A 22,847-nucleotide genomic window follows, 5' to 3' on the forward strand; every position below is an offset into this window, starting at 1 on the left:
TGACACATTAGGATGAGGATCTGGTTGTGCTGTATGAGAAGATAGGATGGTGGGGGGAGCAGGTGAGTTATTGGTAGTACAGGTGCATGTGGTGGGCCTTGAAAGTGGTTGTTGACCCTGTTGCCTGACTTGGCCCTGCAGCTGGAGATGAGACCACATGTGAAAGGGTCTGTATAAGGTGCATGACATTGGCATGGTGCCATGCATCCTCCTCCCTCAACATACAGAGATGTTTCTGGTGCAACTTCACAATGTCTTGAAGACATAGCACAGGTCTGTCTTCCATTCAATCTTAGGAGCTTCTTCTGTCAGGTAAGCATGTTGCATGGGATCACCTCGATTTGAAGAATATGCCACACATGCAGGATAGATGCCTCACATTGAGACATTGTGAAACTGTCACGGGTGACATAAATTGTGCCAATGGTAATACAAATGTGCCAATGGCAATAAATAGGCAAATTCCTTTCATACAGAGGATACATCAAAAGACGTTTGTTACAAATGAAAAAGGATATAAACAAATATTAAAGGGATAGATAGTACTATATGTATTATGATCACAATTTGCCTGACCAACAGAGGGCATAGGGAGAAATTGCTTCATACAGGATTTCCAGTCCTGTCTGATAGGTGAGGCATGGTGTGCATATTAATGACAGCTGTCTCACTAAGGCTATTGTGAGGGACATATAAAGAGAATTGAAACATGAACACCCAAATATGAGGTTACGGTAACATGATAATGTTATGCAGTTAATAAGGATCAATGGATTTCTCTTCTGAGTGACAGCTACTGGGAAAAGGTGTCAGTTATAGGAAGACATGGCATGAGAGAGTATTATGTACTGTGACAAAGGATTATCACTCAATAGTGTTCTGCAATGACCACATGATTTGATTGATTGTGAACAGAAGACATTTACAAATTGGCAGTGAAGCAGTATAGATGTAGATTCTATTTGTGGATCATGGACACAGACATCATTTATTGTTAGATAATTATAATTTCACTATCTTCACAGCTGCACAGAGGGAGCAATCCCTAGAAAACCACAATTGATCTGACAGTTGACTTACTAGGCTCTGCCCTCTGTCTGAGTCCAGTTCAAATGTCAGTGCAATCATTGAAATAAACATTGGAAAGAGGTTGTGGCAGCTTGTGGATGGACCTACAACACAGGACCTACAAAGTAAAAGATGACATGATATGTATAAGCATATTTAGGGCCTATTTACTTATATTATAAGCATTTGTTAAGTACATTGTTTGAGCCTTTACAAACAAGATGCATTAATGGCAGTAATTAAGTGCAGCAAACAAAGGTATGTCCGTCTCTAGGGTGTGCACGTAAAATTATTAATAGTAGAACATACATATGTGGTTGGGAAGGATATATTAAAATGCAGGGCTTGGTTGTCAACCTGTCACAGGAGGGGCTACACCTGCTCCGTCTATCACTAGCAGTGCACTAGACATGAGTGATCAATGAATGAAAGAGTGTCAATGTTAGTATAATGAGTTTATACTCTACAGGTGTAAAGCTGTGTGTGAGTGACATGTGTGGGTGTGTGTGCTTATCTCCAAGAGATGTGTGCTGTTGAGGAAAGTGTAATATGATTGTGGAGTTTGATATAATGAAAAGATTGAGGTGTTTGGTTCTTACCTTGCAGGTCAGGGTGCATGTTGGAGATTAAGCGTTCATGGGGGGGGAGTAAGGGCGGTTGGTGAGACAGAGGCAAGATCAGGGTCTGCTTCCAGGAACAGCTGCATATCCTACAAAATGTCTTCTTCACCTACCTTCTCTCATTCTTCCCTTTTTTGGGTATCCATCAGTGCATACCTCCCATTGCATTCAAAGAGATTTTGGCCTCCTTCCCCATGGTTGTTTTCTCTCCATCACTGAGGGTTTGTGGTGGCAGGCCATGTAGTTCCCTATAGTGATCCATGTGAGAAAGTAGCCTCTTTCTAGCCTTGTTACCCCCACTTTTGGCCTGTTTGTGAGTGTATGTCAGGGTGTTTTCACTGTCTCACTGGGATCCTGCTAGCCAGAGCCCAGTGCTCATAGTGAAAACCCTATGTTTTCAGTATGTTTGTCATGTGTCACTGGGACCCTGCTAGTCAGGACCCCAGTGCTCATAAGTTTGTGACCTATATGTATGTGTTCCCTGTGTGATGCCTAACTGTCTCACTGAGGCTCTGCTAACCAGAACCTCAGTGGTTATGCTCTCTCTTTACAAATTGTCACTAACAGGCTAGTGACCAATTTCACCAATTCATATTGGCATACTGGAACACCCTTATAATTCCCTAGTATATGGTACTAAGGTACCCAGGGTATTGTGGTTCCAGGAGATCCCCCATGGGCTGCAGCATTTCTTTTACCACCCATAGGGAGCTCTGGCAATTCTTACACAGGCCTGCCACTGCAGCCTGAGTGAAATAATGCCCACATTATTTCAAAGCCATTTTACACTGCACTTAAGTAACTTATAAGTCACCTATATTTCTAACCTTTACCTGGTAAAGGTTGGGTGCTAAGTTACTTAGTGTGTGGGCACCTATGCACTAGCCAAGGTGCCCCCACATTGTTAAGGGCAAATTCCCCGGACTTTGTGAGTGCGGGGACACCATTACACGCGTGCACTATACATATGTCACTACATATGTATAGCGTCACAATGGTAACTCCGAACATGGCCATGTAACATGTCTAAGGTCATGGAATTGTCACCCCAATGCCATTCTGGCATTAGGGAGACAATTCCATGATCCCGTGAGTCTCTAGCACAGACCCGGGTACTGCCAAACTACCGTTCCCGGGGTTTCACTGCAGCTGCTGCTGCTGCCAACCTCTCAGACAGGTTTCTGCCCTCCTGGGGTCCAGCCAGGCTTGGCCCAGGAAGGCAGAACAAAGGACTTCCTCAGAGAGAGGGTGTTACACCCTCTCCCTTTGGAAAAAGGTGTCAGGGCTGGGGAGGAGTAGCCTCCCCCAGCCTCTGGAAATGCTTAGATGGGCACAGATGGTGCCCATCTCTGCATAAGCCAGTCTACACCGGTTCAGGGATCCCCCCAGCCCTGCTCTGGTGCGAAACTGGACAAAGGAAAGGGGAGGTGCCCAGAGCTCCTCCAGTGTGCTCCAGACCTCTGCCATCTTGGAAACAGAGGTGCTGCTGGCACACTGGACTGCTCTGAGTGGCCAGGGCCAGTAGGTGACGTCAGAGACTCCTTCTCATAGGCTCTTACCTGTGTTGCTAGCCTATCCTCCTTCCTAAGTAGCCAAACCTCCTTTTCTGGCTATTTAGGGTCTCTGCTTTGGGGAATTCATTAGATAACGAATGCAAGAGCTCATCAGAGTTCCTCTGCATCTCTCTCTTCACCTTCTGCCAAGGAATCGACCTCTGACTGCTCTGGACGCCTGCAAAACTGCTACAAAGTAGCAAAGACGACTACTGTGACCTTGTAACGCTGATCCGGCCGCCTTCTCGACTGTTTTCCTGGTGGTGCATGCTGTGGGGGTAGTCTGCCTCCTCTCTGCACTAGAAGCTCCGAAGAACTCTCCTGTGGGTCGACGGAATCTTCCCCCTGCAACTGCAGTCACCAAAAGACTGCATCACCGGTCCTCTGGGTCCCCTCTCAGCACGACGAGCGTGGTCCCTGGAACTCAGCAACTCTGTCCAAGTGACTCCCACAGTCCAGTGACTCTTCAGTCCAAGTTTAGTGTAGGTAAGTCCTTGCCTCCCCACGCTAGACTGCATTGCTGGGTACCGCGTGATTTGCAGCTGCTCTGGCTCCTGTGCACTCTTCCAGGATTTCCTTTGTGCACAGCCAAGCCTGGGTCCCCGACACTCTAACCTGCAGTGCACGACCTCCTGAGTTGTCCTCCGGCGTCGTGGGACCTTCTTTTGTGACTTCGGGTGAGCTCCGGTTCACTCTTCTTCATAGTGCCTGTTCTGGCACTTCTGCGGGTGCTGCTTGCTTCTGAGTGGGCTCTTTGTCTTCCTGGACGCCCCCCTCTGTCTCCTCATGCAATTGGCAACATCCTGGTCCCTCCTGGGCCACAGCAGCATCCAAAAACCCTAACCACGACCCTTGCAGCTAGCAAGTCTTGTTTGCAGTCTTTCTGCACGGAAACGCCTCTGCAAGCTTCTTCACGACGTGGGACATCCATCCTCCAAAGGGAAAGTTCCTAGTCCTCTTCGTTCTTGCAGAATCCACAGCTTCTACCATCCGGTGGCAGCTTCTTTGCACCCACAGCTGGCATTTCCTGGGCATCTGCCCCCTCCCGACTTGATCGTGACTTTTGGACTTGGTCCCCTTGTTCCACAGGTACTCTCGTCCGGAAATCCATCATTTTTGCATTGCTGGTGTTGGTCTTCCTTGCAGAATTCCCCTATCATGACTTCTGTACTATCTGGGGAACTTAGGTGCACTTTGCACCCACTTTTCAGGGTCTTGGGGTGGGCTATTTTTCTAACCCTCACTGTTTTCTTACAGTCCCAGATACCCTCTACAAGCTCACATAGGTTTGGGGTCCATTCGTGGTTCGCATTCCACGTCTAGAGTATATGGTTTGTGTTGCTCCTATACCTATGTGCTCTCATTGCAATCTATTGTGACTGTACATTGCTTGCATTGCTTTCTATTGCTATTACTGCATATTTTTGGTATTGTGTACATATATCTTGTGTATATTTGCTATCCTCATACTGAGGGTACTCACTAAGATACTGTTGGCATATTGTCATAAAACTAAAGTACCTTTATTTTTAGTATATCTGTGTATTGTGTTTTCTTGTGATATTGTGCATATGACACCAGTGGTATAGTAGGAGCTTCACACGTCTCCTAGTTCAGCCTAAGCTGCTCTGCTAAGCTACCTTTTCTATCAGCCAAAGCTGCTAGACACCTCTTCTACACTAATAAGGGATACCTGGACCTGGTGCAGAGTGTAAGTACCCCTTGGCACTCACTACAAACCAGGCCAGCCTCCTACATTGGTTGTGCAGCGGTGGGATAAGTACTTGCAACTACTTACCACTTTGTCATTTTGTACTTTTCATAAGAGAAAAATATACAAAATAAGTTCAGTGTATGTACACCTAACCAAAAAGTTTTGCTTTTCTCTTCTTACTCTATTGCTAAGTGCTGAAAAGTACCTCTAAACTTTCAAAATGTTTCTTAAAAAGTTGAAAAAGTTTTTTTCTGTTCTTTAAAAAGTTCTGAAACTTTTTCTTTCTTTTTCTGTCCCTTAAACCTTTTCTATCATGTCTGGTACAGGTCAAACTCTGGATCTGACCAGAACTGCTTATGACCACCTTAGCTGGAAAGGAGCAAGGAGTCTCTGCATTGAAAGAGGTTTGGGGTAGGGAAGAATCCCTCAAGAGAATTGTTAGTTAATATGCTCATTGAACAGGATAAGACCATAGTTGGCACATCTGGTGAGAGATTAGCTGATGGTTCACACTCTGATTCTGGGGTAGCCCCAGTAAAAGGGTTAGAAGGGAACCTTCCCAACCTGCCCCTTAGCAGGCCACCTAGCAGGGCTGGTACTGATGTGAGTTCTCATCATAGTATGGAGGTTGCTCCTTTAGGCCAGGTTGTTAGAGTGCCATCTGTTAGGGACAGGGCTCCCTCTGTTCATTCACACCATTCTTCTGTGTCAAGGCATGCCCAACCCACCCACCCTGAAGACAGAGTGTTAGAAAGGGAGCTCAATAGATTGAGAGTGGAAGAGTCCAGGCTGAAGCTCAAGAAGCAACAGCTGGATCTAGACAGGGAAGCATTTGACTTAGAAAAAGAAAGACAGAGGTTGGGGTTTGGACCCCATGGTGGCAGCAGCAGTATTACAGATAGTAATCCTGTAAAAGAGCAAGATTCTAGGAATCTGCACAAGATAGTTCCCCCTTACAAGGAGGGGGATAACATTAACAAGTGGTTTGCTGCACTTGAGAGGGCCTGTGTTGTACAGGGGGTCCCTCAAAGGAAGTGGGCTGCTATCCTATGGCTATCTTCCAGTGGAAAGGGTAGGGATAGGCTCCTTACTGTGAAGGAAAGTGATGCCAATAATTTTACAGTTCTTAAGAATGCACTCCTAGATGGTTATGGCTTAACCACTGAACAGTACAGGATCAAGTTCAGAGAAACCAAAAAGGAGTCTTCACAAGACTGGGTAGACTTTGTTGACCATTCAGTGAAGGCCTTGGAGGGGTGGTTACATGGCAGTAAAGTTTTGACTATGAAAGCCTGCATAACGTAATCCTGAGAGAGCATATTCTTAATAATTGTGTGTCTGATTTGTTGCACCATTATCTAGTGGACTCAGATCTGACCTCTCCCCAATAATTGGGAAAGAAGGCAGACAAATGGGTCAGAACAAGAGTGAACAGAAAAGTTCATACAGGTGGTGACAAGGATGGCAAGAAGAAAGATGGTGAGAAATCTCAAGATAAGCATGGGGATAAGGGTAAAACCAAAGATCCTTCTTCAAATCTTAAACACTCTTCAGGGGGTGGGGATGAAACAAATTCTTCCTCTTCTTCTCAACCCACACACATTAAAAAGCCTTGGTGCTTTGTGTGTGAAAACAGAGGGCATAGGCCAGGGGATAAGTCCTGTCCAGGTAAACCCCCTGAGCCTACCACCACTAATACATCAAGCTCTAGTGCCCCTAGCAGTAGTGGTACTAGTGGTGGGACTGCTGGCAACAGTCAAACTAAGGGTGTAGTTGGGTTCACTTATGGGTCCATCATAGAAACTGGGGTAGTCAGTCCCAACACAGTTTCTGTCACACCTAGTGGCATTGGCCTTGCCACACTGGCTGCTTGTCCCCTTACAATGGATAAGTACAGGCAGACAGTTTCAATAAATGGTGTTGAGGCCCAGGCCTACAGGGACACAGGTGCCAGTATCACTTTGGTGACTGAAAACCTTGTGGCTCCTGAACAACACATCATTGGACAACAGTATAAGATTATTGATGTCCATAACTCCACTAAGTTTCTTCCCTTAGCTATAGTTCAGCTTAGTTGGGGTGGAGTTACTGGCCCTAAGCAGGTGGTGGTATCACCTAGCTTACCTGTAGACTGTCTCTTAGGTAATGACCTAGAGGCCTCAGGTTGGGCTGATGTAGAGTTTTATACCAATGCAGCCATGCTGGGTATCCCTGAGGAATTGTTCCCTCTCATTTCTACTGAAATGAAAAAGCAAAGGAGAGAAGGCCTGAAAACTCAGGATCCCTCTCCAACAACAGGTAAAAAGGGCATCACAGTATCCCCTAACCACCCTACCATTCAGGATACCATTCCTGTGGTGGGAAAACCCTCTCCTAGGGTGGCACCTGTTCCAAGGGAATCGTCAGCTGGCATAGCTGTACTCCCTGAGGTGGAACTACCTCTCTGTGGGATAACTAACATTGGTGAGAAAAAGAGCACCATTTTAGTTAACATGGAGCATCCCTCCAACTCTCCCAGAGAAACTTTAGTGCAGAAACTCTGCACTGCCTCACAACACTTAGGAGAGCATCCCTGCCCTAGTGTGGAGCTCATAGGACAGCATCCCTGTCCTGCTCCAACTAAAGAGAAACAGCATCCCTGTTCTCTCTTCCAGATATATTGACAACGTTTTTGCCCAGCTATGGCCTTACTAAGACAGCATCCCTGTCTGGCATTCTCATCACTAGAAATAGGTTCAGTGGATAATTCCCACTGCTCTAAACTAAAACTGACTGATAGAAACTCTGAAAATATATCTTCACATTGTTGCTTAGCTAAAAAACTTCAAACAGGGTGGTTTACATCCCCACAGGGAAGTAACCATATAGTAGATGATAAAGGGAGTAACCCGTCTATTGCAGAGCTACTCTCTACTTATCACCACTTAGACAATAAAGTCTCAACTGGCCAAGGTTAGCCTTATTGTCCTTCGTTTGGGGGGGGAGGGTGGGTGTTGTGTGAGAAAGTAGCCTCTTTCTAGCCTTGTTACCCCCACTTGTGGCCTGTTTGTGAGTGTATGTCAGGGTGTTTTCACTGTCTCACTGGGATCCTGCTAGCCAGAGCCCAGTGCTCATAGGGAAAACCCTATGTTTTCAGTATGTTTGTTATGTGTCACTGGGACCCTGCTAGTCAGGACCCCGGTGCTCATAAGTTTGTGACCTATATGTATGTGTTCCCTGTGTGATGCCTAACTGTCTCACTGAGGCTCTGCTAACCAGAACCTCAGTGGTTATGCTCTCTCTGTACAAATTGTCACTAACAGGCTAGTGACCAATTTCACCATTTCATATTGGCATACTGGAACACCCTTATAATTCCCTAGTATATGGTACTAAGGTGCCCAGGGTATTGGGGTTCCAGGAGATCCCTATGGGCTGCAGCATTTCTTTTGCCACCCATAGGGAGCTCTGACAATTCTTACACAGGCCTGCCACTGCAGCCTGAGTGAAATAATGCCCACATTATTTCACAGCCATTTTACACTGCACTTAAGTAACTTATAAGTCACCTATATGTCTAACCTTTACCTAGTAAAGGTTGGGTGCTAAGTTACTTAGTGTGTGGGCACCCAGGCACTAGCCAAGGTGCCCCCACATTGTTCAGGGCAAATTACCCAGACTTTGTGAGTGCGGGGACACCATTACACGCGTGCACTATACATGTGTCACTACATATGTATAGCGTCACAATGGTAACTCTGAACATAGCCATGTAACATGTCTAAGATCATGGAATTGTCACCCCAATGCCATTCTGGCATTGCGGAGACAATTCCGTGATCCCCCGAGTCTCTAGCACAGACCCGGGTACTGCCAAACTACCTTTCCCGGGGTTTCACTGCAGCTGCTGCTGCCAACCCCTCAGACAGGTTTCTGCCCTCCTGGGGTCCAGCCAGGCTTGGCCCAGGAAGGCAGAACAAAGGACTTCCTCAGAGAGAGGGTGTTACACCCTCTCCCTTTAGAAAAAGGTGTCAGGGCTGGGGAGGAGTAGCCTCCCCCAGCCTGTGGAAATGCTTTGATGGGCACAGATGGTGCCCATCTCTGCATAAGCCAGTCTACAACGGTTCAGGGATCCCCCCAGCCCTGCTCTGGTGCAAAACTGGACAAAGGAAAGGGGAGTGACCACTCCCCTGACCTGTACCTCCCTTGGGAGGTGCCCAGAGCTCCTCCAGTGTGCTCCAGACCTCTGCCATCTTGGAAACAGAGGTGCTGCTGGCACACTGGACTGCTCTGAGTGGCCAGGGCCAGCAGGTGACGTCAGAGACTCCTTCTCATAGGCTCTTACCTGTGTTGCTAGCCTATCCTCCTTCCTAAGTAGCCAAACCTCCTTTTCTGGCTATTTAGGGTCTCTGCTTTGGGGGAATTCTTTAGATAACGAATGCAAGAGCTCATCAGAGTTCCTCTGCATCTCTCTCTTCACCTTCTGCCAAGGAATCAACAGCTGACTGCTCTGGACGCCTGCAAAACTGCAACAAAGTAGCAAAGACGACTACTGCGACCTTGTAACGCTGATCCGGCCGCCTTCTCAACTGTTTTCCTGGTGGTGCATGCTGTGGGTGTAGTCTGCCTCCTCTCTGCACTAGAAGCTCCGAAGAAATCTCCTGTGGGTCGACGGAATCTTCCCCCTGCAACCGCAGGCACCAAAAGAACTGCATCACCGGTCCTCTGGGTCCCCTCTCAGCACGATGAGCGTGGTCCCTGGAACTCAGCAACTCTGTCCAAGTGACTCCCACAGTCCAGTGACTCTTCAGTCCAAGTTTGGTGGAGATAAGTCCTTGCCTCCCCACGCTAGACTGCATTGCTGGGTACTGCGTGATTTGCAGCTGCTCTGGCTCCTGTGCACTTTTCCAGGATTTCCTTTGTGCACAGCCAAGCCTGGGTCCTGACACTCTAACCTGCAGTGCACGACCTCCTGAGTTGTCCTCCGGCGTCGTGGGACCTTCTTTTGTGACTTCGGGTGAGCTCCGGTTCACTCTTCTTCGTAGTGCCTGTTCTGGCACTTCTGCGGGTGCTGCTTGCTTCTGAGTGGGCTCGTTGTCTTGCTGGACGCCCCCTCTGTCTCCTCACGCAATTGGCAACATCCTGGTCCCTCCTGGGCCACAGCAGCATCCAAAAACCCTAACCACGACCCTTGCAGATAGCAAGGCTTGTTTGCAGTCTTTCTGCATGGAAACACCTATGCACGCTTCTTCACGACGTGGGACATCCATCCTCCAAAGGGGAAGTTCCTAGTCCTCTTCGTTCTTGCAGAATCCACAGCTTCTACCATCGGTGGCAGCTTCTTTGCACCCACAGCTGGCATTTCCTGGGCATCTGCCCACTCCCGACGTGATTGTGACTTTTGGACTTGGTCCCCTTGTTCCACAGGTACTCTCGTCCGGAAATCCATCATTGTTGCATTGCTGGTGTTGGTCTTCCTTGCGGAATTCCCCTATCACGACTTCTGTGCTCTCTGGGGAACTTAGGTGCACTTTGCACCCACTTTTCAGGGTCTTGGGGTGGGCTATTTTTCTAACCCTCACTGTTTTCTTACAGTCCCAGCGACCCTCTACAAGCTCACATAGGTTTGTGGTCCATTCGTGGTTCGCATTCCACTTCTAGAGTATATGATTTGTGTTGCCCCTATACCTATGTGCTCTCATTGCAATCTATTGTGACTGTACATTGCTTGCATTGCTTTCTATTGCTATTACTGCATATTTTTGGTATTGTGTACATATATCTTGTGTATATTTGGCATCCTCATACTGAGGGTACTCACTGAGATACTTTTGGCATATTGTCATAAAAATAAAGTACCTTTATTTTTAGTATATCTGTGTATTGTGTTTTCTTGTGATATTGTGCATATGACACCAGTGGTATAGTAGGAGCTTCACACGTCTCCTAGTTCAGCCTAAGCTGCTCTGCTAAGCTACCTTTTCTATCAGCCAAAGCTGCTAGACACCTCTTCTACACTAATAAGGGTTACCTGGACCTGGTGCAGAGTGTAAGTGTCCCTTGGTACTCACTACAAACCAGGCCAGCCTCCTATAATCCACAACAAATTTAACAACATTTGTCACCTCCTTAATGAAGTTCTTTTGTCTCTTGAATGTCTGGTGCTGTATTCGAGAGGCTAGAGCTGACTTTTAGTAACTGTACATTCACACAGTACAAGGGGAAGAGCGAAAAACTCTAGGGTGTGAGTTGATTTTTTTTTGTTTGAAGGGTCAGTTGGAGTGTGATATAGGTCAGGTGAATGTTGTTTCACTACACTCTTCTGTTCAGAGTTTTACAAAGAAGAGGTGGATATCTCTGCCTCTGCTGCAGAGAAGCCTGCCTAAAAGTGAAAGCTTGGAATTCAGTCATGATGTTACATGTTATGTTATGAGTATTTATAAAGTGCAGCATTGCCAGGAAGGGTATCCTGGATTTGGGCATGTGTGTGTGACTAGACCTGCCTAGAGTATGTAGTAAATTGAAGAGCTTAGTCTTCAGCTTCTTGCAGAATTCAAGAAGAAAGTAGGAGGTTCTGATGTGTAGTAGGAGGCTTCTCAATGCTTCGAGAGTGATGTACAAGAATGCCCATTTTCCTGATCTGGTTCTTAGTATGTCAGTAGTTGGGAGGAGGAGTCCTGTGGAGAGGAGGCGCCTGGGGGAATCGTGGAAAGAGATACTACTGCTCAGGTAGACAGCACTAGATTGTGTAGAAACATTAACCTGTGTGTTAGGAGTTGAAATGAGCATGTTTCTGTATCAGGAGCCAGTGGAGCTCGTTGAGGTGTGGTATGGTGTGAGTTACGAGTGAAGGTTGAGGATGAGTCTGGCTTCAGTGTTCTGAATGGTTCGTAGTCTTTGGGTAAGTTGCTTCATGTCACCAGTGTAAAGGGTCTTCTTGTAGACCAATTTATTGATGACAAGGGTGTGGCTGATGGTCTTTTGGTGTAGCTTGGGAGCCATTTGAAAAGTTTCCTCAGCACTTCGGGGTGTGGAAGCAAGATCTGATGACAGCATTGTATTAAATTTAAGTACACACTTTTAGTGGTAGTTGACACTACTTCACATGAACCTCATGTAAGTGTTTTGAGACTTACAATCCTACTACTGGGTAGATATTATATGCCTGCAATTGGTAATTAGCATCTGGGCCAAGACTTCAGCCCAGGCGTGAGAAGAAATCTACTTGTCCAAAGATGTCAACACATATTTTTCCTTCTGTGAAAAGAGCTGTTTGTGATGATTGTGCAGCATAAGAAAGACATTTGTTCTGTTCATCATTCTTTGAAGTGGAATGGGAGTAACCTGTAGCAACTTTGAAGCTAACAGGTCATTGTCTATCCCTAAAGGGTTTTGGGAGTTCTCTCATTTTCTTTTTGGGTCTCAAGGAGTGTCTTATTTGCTTTGGTAATGTCATGCCTTTGCACATGCTCATTGATCTGATGCTCAAGGTGCTCTGGCATTGCTTTGGATGGTTGTTCCATCAAATTATTACAATAAAATGTCTATCTGTAGCTATTTTGTCACCAGAATATTATCATGCAGCATAGTTTTGTAGATTTACTTCCATTAACTCCCCCGGGACAATATTTTGGAACTTATATTATTGTCACAATATAGCTGTAGCTACTTTGATTGTAATATTGTTGTACAATTCTCATTCAATTTGCTCTGCTTTTTCGTAGGCTCTTCTCCTTTGTTGTGTCTTGTAAATGTGATTTCTGAACCAACAGATTCCCTTTTTACTATTGGTAGTAGATTTGCAAGATTATAGTAGAGCCAATGAGTCATGGGTTGACAGTCCTTTTTTCAGGGGAATAAAGATCTTGGTCGTGATTGTAAACAATGGGACTTCAATGGTCGGAAGACCTAAAAAAACAATCCCTGTATTGGGATAGGGGCTGATGTTAAGTCAGGTTTCAGTTTGGATGATCCTAATTCATCCTTGCTGTGAAGCTTGCTAGGATTTGATTGGATCAAATAAAAAAGGGGTAAGCAAAGAACATGAGGTTGAGGCTTAGTCCCTGTGTGTGTGTGTGACTTTCAGCAGTCAGCTGAGCACCACCATGATTGTTCTTGCTCGTGATGAGTCTTTGACTGAGGGTACCAGTAGGGTCATCCCTCCGAATGTTAAGCTTATTCTGGAAGAAAGATCACTTAGCAGCCACAAGGTTGAGAAGGAGTCTCCTTGGAAGAAGGTTATATTCTTTTTGAATAGTGGTATGTTTCAACACATGCAGCAGATGAAGATGAGATAAAAATGCATGTGCTAGGAGTGAGTCAAGTGAGCTAAACTCTGGCCCTTTGATTTTCCTGCAGGTGAGTGTCATGGTGGTTAAGGACTACACGTCTGCCTCTGTGAGCCCTGTCTCCATTAGGGCCGGGAGATTGGAAGAGAGTTATTTGATGAAGTCATGAATTTGTAAAGTATTTTTGACAGTGTTTATGGCATTGAGAGGCTAAATTGTGAAAGAGTTTTATTTTTTGTGAATGCTGGATGATACTCCATTCTGGGCACTTTGTGACACTGTAGTCTGCAAATAGAGCCCAGGACCATTGAACAAGACCTGGTGAAAATGGTTTGGGCTCTGCCTGGAGGGGATACTTCCCTAGCCTACAGAAGTGTATTCTGCATAGCACAGAACACCAATGGTCAGTGCCTGGCACTCACGCCCAGGCTCAACCCCAAGCTTGCGCCCCAAACCTACCTGAGCTCTGCCTGGAGTTTCAGTCAGAACATTCCACCCTGCCCGAGCAGGGAAGCCCATGTTGTGCCTGCAGAGCTCTGTTCTGGGTATTCAGTGACATTTTGGAACACTGACCAAAACTCAATTCTACAGGGCTACATGGTGCAGACGTCTGGATCTCTCACTCACTTATCTTCAGAGCTATTCACGCCATGGTGGCTCTACAGTTTCCCAAGGCCTTTGGATCCCAAATTTCCTCTTATCACACCCTCTTCACTGAGAGAGGGATCTACTTGTTCCCAGATGTCCCTCTAAGCCCATCTAGAGCACAGGTTCCAAGGACCCGGTCCCTACTAATCTGCAGGAATGTTACTAGGCCATGAACAAATATACCCAACCTTCATAGGAGTGTTTAGTTTACACTTAGAAAAAAGGCTGGGCATGGAGAGGCATACAAGGTTGAAGGCTGAAGTCTGTGCTCTGTAGGCCAGCTGTAAAGGGCTGTATGTGAGGCTGTAGGCAGGGATCTGTTAGGAGTGTTTTGTTCTTGAGGGGCCTAGAAATCCCTTTCAAGTTCATGGAAGACTGCAATGGGTGTAAGGGCCACCTCAGGAAAGCACAAAGCACTTGCGTCTTGGGTCCCAAGTCCCAAGCCAGCAGGTGGAACCTGCCAGAGCACTGACCAGGGACCCAATCAGAACTGTTCTACCTGTTTCACTCACTGGGCCTTTACAGCACCATCTGGAACAGTCTGTGTCATTGCAGGGTGGAGATTAGAGCCCAGGCCAGAGACTGAATCCCAGGCTTGCTGAAGCTTTTACCAAGGAGCCAGTGAGAGCGTTTTACCCTGCTGAAGTGGGAGAATCCTCTTCCAGCCAGCAGAATTCTGTCTTGGCAACTTAGTGTCATCGCAGGTCACCAAATGAAGACCAGGTCCATGAAAATAAATTCTGGCCTACCTCACCTGATCAAGGACCGGGTCCAGATTTCCACTTTTCCCCAAGGAGGGGACCCTCCACAGGTCTGAAGAACTGCATCCTATGTAATTTGTGACACCTCTGGCAAGCAAATGGAGGTAAGGCCCAGAGAACTGTACCATGGGCCTGCCAAAACTCTAACTGGACACCTAGTCAAAGCTTTCCCCCACCCATGAGGAAAAGGAAGTCTCCATAAGCCTGCAGACATGTATCCTACATACCTTTGGACACCAGCATTTCATCCATGGGGACCATGGTCCAGGACCCATGCCCTGGGTGTGTTGCAGTCCTGACTGGGTCTTATCAGAGAAATCAAATCTACAGGAGCTAGGAAGCCTTCCTTGGGCCCAGGGATCCCAATCCATGGTTTGAAAGGATGTATCTGGTCAGTTGATTAACCTGCCAGTTCACATAGAGCCTAAAATCAGCCTCATCACACCCTCTTGACTGGCAATAGGATCTGGCTTGTTGGGCAATCCCTCTAACCAACATTAACTATCTGAGAGAAATGATCAGCCTTGCTTGGAATTTGAGTACCCATGGTGCCAGAGGAGGTCATCTCAGCAGAGGTGTCCAACCTCTTTGTATCTTAGTTGGGAAGAAAATATCAAATGAGCCCTCAATGGCACTTCCAGGTTACCACACAGAATAATTAACTATAAGTTCCACTCCCACATTATGTGGTCTTTTTGCTTACAAAACTTCACCAGTAACGTTGGTATGACAAATTTCATTCACTGTTATGCATGATAAATTTTGCACAAGCATAATCTCACATACCACTACAAACTACCACATGTATTTGTATTTAATGGATTTATAGAGTGCAGCTTTCACCTCGACTGCAGTATGTTGGTGCTAAATGTCCAAGTCTGTAGTGAACACACAAAGCCATTAATCTGTGAACAACTCTTGGATCGAGGGAACAGAAAAGTCTTCTATAATTCTATACACCTACACAAATTAGATTTTCTCTAATATCATCCAGTAGCTGATTCCAACTGGAGGCAGACACAATGGAGAATGATCAGCCGCCAACTGTTTCACCGTGGAACTTAGGAACCACCAAGGTACAAAGCCCATCTCAATGCCCGTGAAGCAGGCACTTAGTAAAACAAGTGCAAAGGGGAGACTTTGAAGGGATAGACCTGTCCTACGTGTTGAACAGCCCTAAACAATACTCACAGTCTCACTGGAAGCCACTGGAAATGGGCTAAGACAGGGGAGATGTGGGATCTACGTCGGGCACCCCAACTTTGTCTTGCAGGAATATTTTGAGCAAATGACAGGCCAAGATAAATGCATTTCAATAATTCAGCTGGGATGAAACCAAATTGTTGAAGGTGAAAACGTTATCTGCCAGTGTGAATAGGCAAAGAACATAGCATAACGTCAGCTCTTTTTAAAAATATTTGAGAATTGTTTAATTTCTCTTAAATATTCCAAGACTGGACTTCAAATAGCAGATAAGATACCAACACTATTTGGTAAACACATTCTCTAAATATGCAGGTTCTCAGTCAGCCCTCTTGACCCATTGGTCTGTTCAAGTGCCTTTCAAATTTTGCCTCCGACCTCCACAACATGGAGGAAGGTTTCAGCCTACTTCTTCCATTGACTGTCTCGTGCTGTGAGTGATGGCATTTGCATGATCTCCTGTGCCAGCCCCTGAAAAGGATTTCACTTCAGTGCCACTGGTGGACCACTGTTTTATTTTTTATGTATTTTGAAATACTTGTTATTGTTTAGTGCAGATATTTGCAAGCAAAAAATAAATACATTTCATGCTGGCCGAGGCCTGCTCTCCTGACTTTGCCAAAGCGTGGTGTTAGGTGTTTGCAAGAAAATGATTTTCTGTCTTCTTTGATTGTCAATACTGAATTGAGACTTTCTCATGGTGTCCAAGAAGTATATTGTAATGCAAGTTGTTTTGGATGACTGGATGATAACTGTAATTCATGAAGAGTGAAAATCTATTTGGTGTGAATGCTTTAGTCCAGTATACGATGTATGGTCGGTTGGGGGGTACGGTTTGAAGGTTACGTGTGGTAGTTGAGGTCTGGTAGGTAGACGAGGAAAGTGGAAGGTTCAGTGAGAGAAGTGAACTGACAGGACCTACCGGTGAAAGGTACTCCTGTTTCCACAGGTAGGTGTTACTGTAAAAGAAGGGTGGCTTTATTAGACCTAGGTTGGTGTGTGGGAAGGGAACAGGGAGAAGTATATTGAAAGGATCCAAGGGAGACGGGTCCTCTTGTTTGTTGCCTCCTCTCCAAATGGGGGCTTGTATTTCCTGCCCCCCCCGTGCATGCAGCAGTGGTAGTTATTTGCAACTCCTGATCTGGCCCGAGAGGCTTATTGGACTAATGCATCCACTCTTTGAGTCTGCGTTTAACCCCATGATTACCTCTTTGAATCCCAACATGTGCACTAGGGCTTTCATCTTTCTGTGGTTGATGAAATGTGGCCCATTGGGCTGGGTAAACAATACATATCTATTATCAGCCAATAGCACAATGAGAACTCGTATGGATGAAAGTGACTCTACAATTATGCTTGTTACATTTTGGGCTATGAAGTTTGCCACTTGCCCAGTGCACAGCACGCGTACTTGGAGGCATTGGAAATATTGATTTATGTGCACCTTTGTGTGTACTGTCTTTACATACATGTGTCCATACATGTGTACACGTTTATTCTTATGCTTGAATGTGTGGTGTTCGTGCCTGACAGCGTGTGTTGCATTATGTGCATATGTGTTTGTGTTTTGTTTGCGGTCCAATGTGGAGGATGTCAATGAGTCTGTGTTTTGTTTTATTTGTGCCTCTATGTGTCATGTGCTTGTATGTGTTTTGTATTTATGCCTTTGCCCACTGTTGTTTCTGGGTTGTTGCCTGTGCAATGGTGTATGTTTGACAGTAGGTAAGCTTGCCAATGTTTGTTTATTATCCAGTCTTGCACTGCCAAGTTTCCCTACTTACAGCAATAGGGCACCGTATTACCCTACTACTTCAGACTTTCTGTCAGTTAATGTGGGCGAATCTCTCAAAGTGGAGCCTTAAGAAATCTGTTGGTGCTAACAAATGTAAAGGCGGTAATGCCTTACCAGACGGTCCAATTAGGCTCCCTCATAATCTGCGCGCACTCTCATCACCTGAAGACTGCCCAATGCCTGCAGAATGGCTGATCTGACCTAGCGAGGCAGTGCACTCCCTAGAACAACCACAAACCTGCACACATTACAACACGCGACCACACTCAGAAACCCATTTATCAATCACTGTCATTAGAAACACACATTAGCAAACATCAAAGCTCTACTTCTTAATTATGTTGCATGTATCAATTATTATTTTTTTGCTAAAAAAGTGTTGAAAGGATGTCGTATTATTTTTTTATTTAATTGTACGGAGAATTTGAATTTTAGGAGGTACATGCATTTACTGACACTTGAATAAAAATATTAAACCAAAATTGTGAGATTTTTAAACAAAATTTTAAGCAAAGTAGGTATTAGATAGATATGAATATGTTAACTTAATAGAACAAGTCCTTAAATTGCACAGTAGGTAAAGCTGGTAAATTAGTAGTGCAAGTGTCCTAGTGTTAGTAGATATGTGTTTTGTTCTAATTTTTAAAGTATAGTTTAAGTGTTAATGAATCTTGAATTTGATCGATGTGTAAAAGTTTAGAAGTAGAAGTAGAGAATTGTGAGAGTGTTGGTATAATATTCGTTTTATGGTATTCTAAAATTCATCATGAGTGTTTGTAAAGTGTTATTTTGTTACACAAACCCTGTCCCTTTTTAACAACACACCCCTGCCAAGGGCATGTATAAAATAAATGCTTTACAGAGGCAGAGACCTATGGAGGTCAAATATGACAGATTAGGTACGGATGATAGGTAGGCTAGATATGCAGACAGAGAAGATAGGTATTACAGATATGTACGGTATGAATGTAAGGTAGGTGTGGTATCTTAGGCAGGTATTGTAGGTAAGATATGGTTGTTAAGGCAAGGTAGATTAGGGATGATAAGGATTGTAGGTAGGCATTGTGTGTAGGAAGGTACGGGAGGTAAGTGTGTTAGGCAGGGATGTGGGTTGTATGGTCGGTTGGGGGGTACGGTTTGAAGGTTACGTGTGGTAGTTGAGGTCTGGTAGGTAGACGAGGAAAGTGGAAGGTTCAGTGAGAGAAGTGAACTGACAGGACCTACCGGTGAAAGGTACTCCTGTTTCCACAGGTAGGTGTTACTGTAAAAGAAGGGTGGCTTTATTAGACCTAGGTTGGTGTGTGGGAAGGGAACAGGGAGAAGTATATTGAAAGGATCCAAGGGAGACGGGTCCTCTTGTTTGTTGCCACAATGATCCGGCACTTTATGAAGAAATAGCCTTTAAGAATTGAAGCTTGAACAAAGACTTGCAGTCCCAAAGATGAATCATTTTTTATGCAGCGTCTTTTAAGAAAAGGACTGAACTGCTCAAAGACTGAGCACAAAAGTGCACCTCTCATGGGCAAACCTTATCAAAGTAATACTGTCCATCAGCTGCAGAGCCCAGCAAAAATGTATGTGTTTAATTTGGAAAAGAGAGACGTTTATCACTGTAAGCTATCCTCCAAAAATCCTCCTCCATTATGACGTTTCAGCCTTAGGCTTTACCTAGAAGAAAAACTGTCTTTAGATTTTGACTAAAATAATATTTTCAATTGATACGGATACTGAAATTTGTGCTTGTGTTGTTACTTGATAGGTACTCGCTTCAACCCTTCACAGCGAATCGCAGATGTTATTGCTGCACAGAAACAAGAATTGTGGCGAAGGCGGTGAAACTGCCATGTAAATTGGGAGGTTTCTACATTTATAAGTACTATACTATTGGTGACTGCACATGTTCAAGCACCAAATGTGATATTCTCAGTTCCAATTTACCTGCACTGCCTGCACTGGAAACAGCTGAAGTCTCGGAAGCAACCAGTGCTGCATAGAAGACAAAACAGACCCGTTGGAACCCTGGCGAGTCATAGGGGGGAATAAAGGTGAAATGAAATGCAATCGGTTAAACTTGTCTTGAATTTCTCAGCTCTTTGTTAAAACGCAACTCTGTATTACATTCAGCAATGTTGGGCTTGGGCCAAAATAAAACTAGCATAAAGGGAAATCAGGTGCTCTGGTAATGGGGTGCCTGATTCTACACCTATCAGTTCAGCTTGCAAGTTTTCTCCGCCTTTGCGTCAAAAAATGACATAAATGCGGCGCTAAAAAAGTCTAAATATGGGCCCAAGTTTTTTTAAAAATCTTACTATTCCCTTATGGGTTAGGCTTGGGTGGCTGTTTTTGGTTACAACTGCATCGAATTCTGGTTCAGACAGCGTGCATAAATTGACAAGACTAATTGTAACGATGAAATGGTTACCATCACTCTCTATACGTCTTGTAATTGCAAGTAAAAAAAAATATGCACCGGACTTGTAATGTCAGATTTTACTGCCTGCTGGAACAGTAGGACTGGCATAGATTTTGTGTTTCTCTATTAGAACAAATGCTGTTTATTGCAGACATTATGTTATTTGCGATTGAATGTGGTGGAGGTATAATCGGTGAAAGAGAAGGTTTTATCGTTTAATGCAATTTACTTGTCACATTAAATGTAGCAAAGTAATAAAATTAAGTGAAATGTTATCTTTTTGTCGCAGTCCTCTGTCCGTGCAATGTTATGGAATCTAATTGATTAATTCTATTTTCTGTAAATGTTAACGAGTCAAATTCTCATCATTGTAGTATATATTCGTCAATGTTCTTCACAGCACAGTGTAAACTATGGGCTTCATTTACAAGGAAATGACGCAGCGTGGCACTGTTAGTTTGCTGCACCACACTGTGTTATTTTGAAAGTGCAAGGGTGTGTCAAATTTACAGAAATACAGCGCATCACTAAACTGTCGTCTGCACTGGTGCACAAACTGCTGCCTAGTGCCAATGCAGGCGCCCTTGCGCCATGGTGCAAGGGTGCAGGCATTGCAGGTATGATTATTTACGTGCAGGGGCACCCTCCTGCACATAAACAATCATTAATGGCATGTTCCTCTTTCTATGTGTGCAGCACACATAGAAAGAGGGAAAAACAGGGAGAAATAGTGTTATTTCTCCCCATTACATCAACCCTACGCCAGTCCTGAGGTGGTGTAGGAAACTGATGGTTTCCCAGGTTTACAAAACCTTGTAAATCTGGGAATGTCTCAGATTCCAAGGGTGTAGTGTGGGAACACCCACAGCAACACCCATGGAATGGCTCTTTCATGCAGAGTAATGCTTGAAAGGGGGCCATATTTACAAGGCCATGTAAGGTTGATTTGTGTGCCCTTGTAAATATGACACTGCAGCCTACTCTGCTACTACTTTTGTAATGGTTGTTTAAAGCTAGACCTGAACAACTACATCCCCATGCACTGATATTTCCCAGCCCATCACACTGACTGCAGTTAACAGACCCCTTATTTTTAGGCCTTCTTTGGTGTTATTAAGGATGAACTGTAGTTGGCAGTCTAAAGGCCTAATTTACAAGAATCTGACTCATCAGCATCGATGTGTCAGCTTTCTTGCACTTCCATAAGATCCTGTAGCGATGCCATATGCGCTATATTTACAATACAGAGCTCTATGGTGCATGTTTTCACAGATGCATCAGAAATTCTGATGCAGCTGTTGGCGTTAAATTCACGCATTGCTGAAGTAACGTTGTGAAAATGATGCTACTGCAGCAGCGCGAGGAGGCTCCCACTGGAAAAAGCCCAGCATCAATTTTACGCCTGCTCCGAGCAGGTGGTAAAATTCTGGTGCAGTGAAGTCACAGAACGCCACAGTGAAATATTGTAAATTTCACTGCATCAGTTCTTCGTGGCTTTTTGCCTAGGAATGCCTTCCCCGTCAGACATTATACCTACTGCAGGTATAATGTGACGCAGGGCTTTACAAACTGATGCATTAGGCCCAATGCACCAGTCTCTAAATCTGGAGCAATGCAGTGCACTGCTAGCACACCGCTGTGTAAAAAAATGATGTAGCAGTGGCTCAAAGGGCTTGTTAATGAGGCCCTTAATTTTCCTAGACAGCAAATGCTGCCACGCATAAGGAATTTCAAAATGAATATACAATAGTTGTCATTGTGGTTAGCCTGGAAAGAGGTTTCTCATAGATGATACAGGAGGCAATCAGGTACAGGATGGTATCTTTTAATTTTCATCTTATGTCCTTTTAAGGTGGCATTTGTGTAAGTCTAGTTAGGGCTTCATCCTTTCTCTGACTGTCACCAACCCCAGGGTTTCATTCCACATACCCCATTAACATTCTATTGCATCGTCATTCACTCTAACCAGTCCTAAAACCAGATCACAGATATGTGCATACGCATAATATATCACACACCTCACTTTCTTACAAAACTAAGAGGCAAGCAAACAATACTAGGGGAATCTTTCACAGTCACTAAATCGTCCACATCTCTCTGTCAATTTTCGACCCAACGAATTACCAGTTACCCTCTTCAATACCCACAAAGACACATGACACATAGCCATGTAAAAAATAGCTGAATCTTTAAAGAGATGGAAGAGAGACAAGATCCTTCTCTCCCAATGTAAACCCTTTTCATATTTGATAAATATGAGGTTTAAGTGTCACAGATTATTCCAGGGAAATTATTTGATGTTAATAAGAAGATTACAAGAATTTCTCAATTTCAGGTTGCCTTCACCATGGAGACAGAGAATAGTTTGACTGGGATAGCTGGTCTCATTTAGGAATAGTGAAGGAGGAAAATAGGCTTGAATAATAGTAATCAGAGGTTCTTCACTGTTATTGATAAAGATACAAAATCAATGGTGGTAGTTAACTGCTTAACTGGTGGGGCTTTTACACCCCAGTGCTGGGCCCTCTGCTGGCTATTTGGGGGAATTCATGGCTAGGATATTAGAATATTTTTCCAGATAAGCTATCCACATCAATGTCTCCCCCTTTTTTCCAACATCAGAGGAATTCTAAAGGTATTCAGGATTTGTGGATTCCCATGGAAGGGACAGAGGAAATAGGCAAAATATAGCTACATTTTGAGTTACTAGGGAAAAATAAGAAGCAAGTGCCCCACAAAAATGTGCCTGTTTTTTTTCCTAAAAATGTCATCAACAAAAGGTTTGCTGTGCTGAGGTCACTATCTTGC

General features: G+C 44.6%; 1 protein-coding gene across 1 annotated transcript in view; it reads left to right on the plus strand.

The window, feature by feature from the left end:
• LOC138284403 (integumentary mucin B.1-like) overlaps nucleotides 1-20,314 on the plus strand; it is a 31,671-nt gene extending 11,357 nt beyond the window's left edge. The window contains exon 3 of the mRNA XM_069223139.1: nucleotides 19,386-20,314. Within this exon, the coding sequence (XP_069079240.1) occupies nucleotides 19,386-19,620 (235 nt within the window). The 3' untranslated portion in view covers nucleotides 19,621-20,314. The remainder of the gene's footprint in view (nucleotides 1-19,385) is intronic.
• The last annotated feature ends 2,533 nt before the right edge of the window (nucleotides 20,315-22,847 follow it).

The sequence above is a fragment of the Pleurodeles waltl genome, chromosome 3_1 (assembly GCF_031143425.1).
Source record: "Pleurodeles waltl isolate 20211129_DDA chromosome 3_1, aPleWal1.hap1.20221129, whole genome shotgun sequence".
In the NCBI taxonomy this organism is placed as follows: Eukaryota; Metazoa; Chordata; class Amphibia; order Caudata; family Salamandridae; genus Pleurodeles; species Pleurodeles waltl.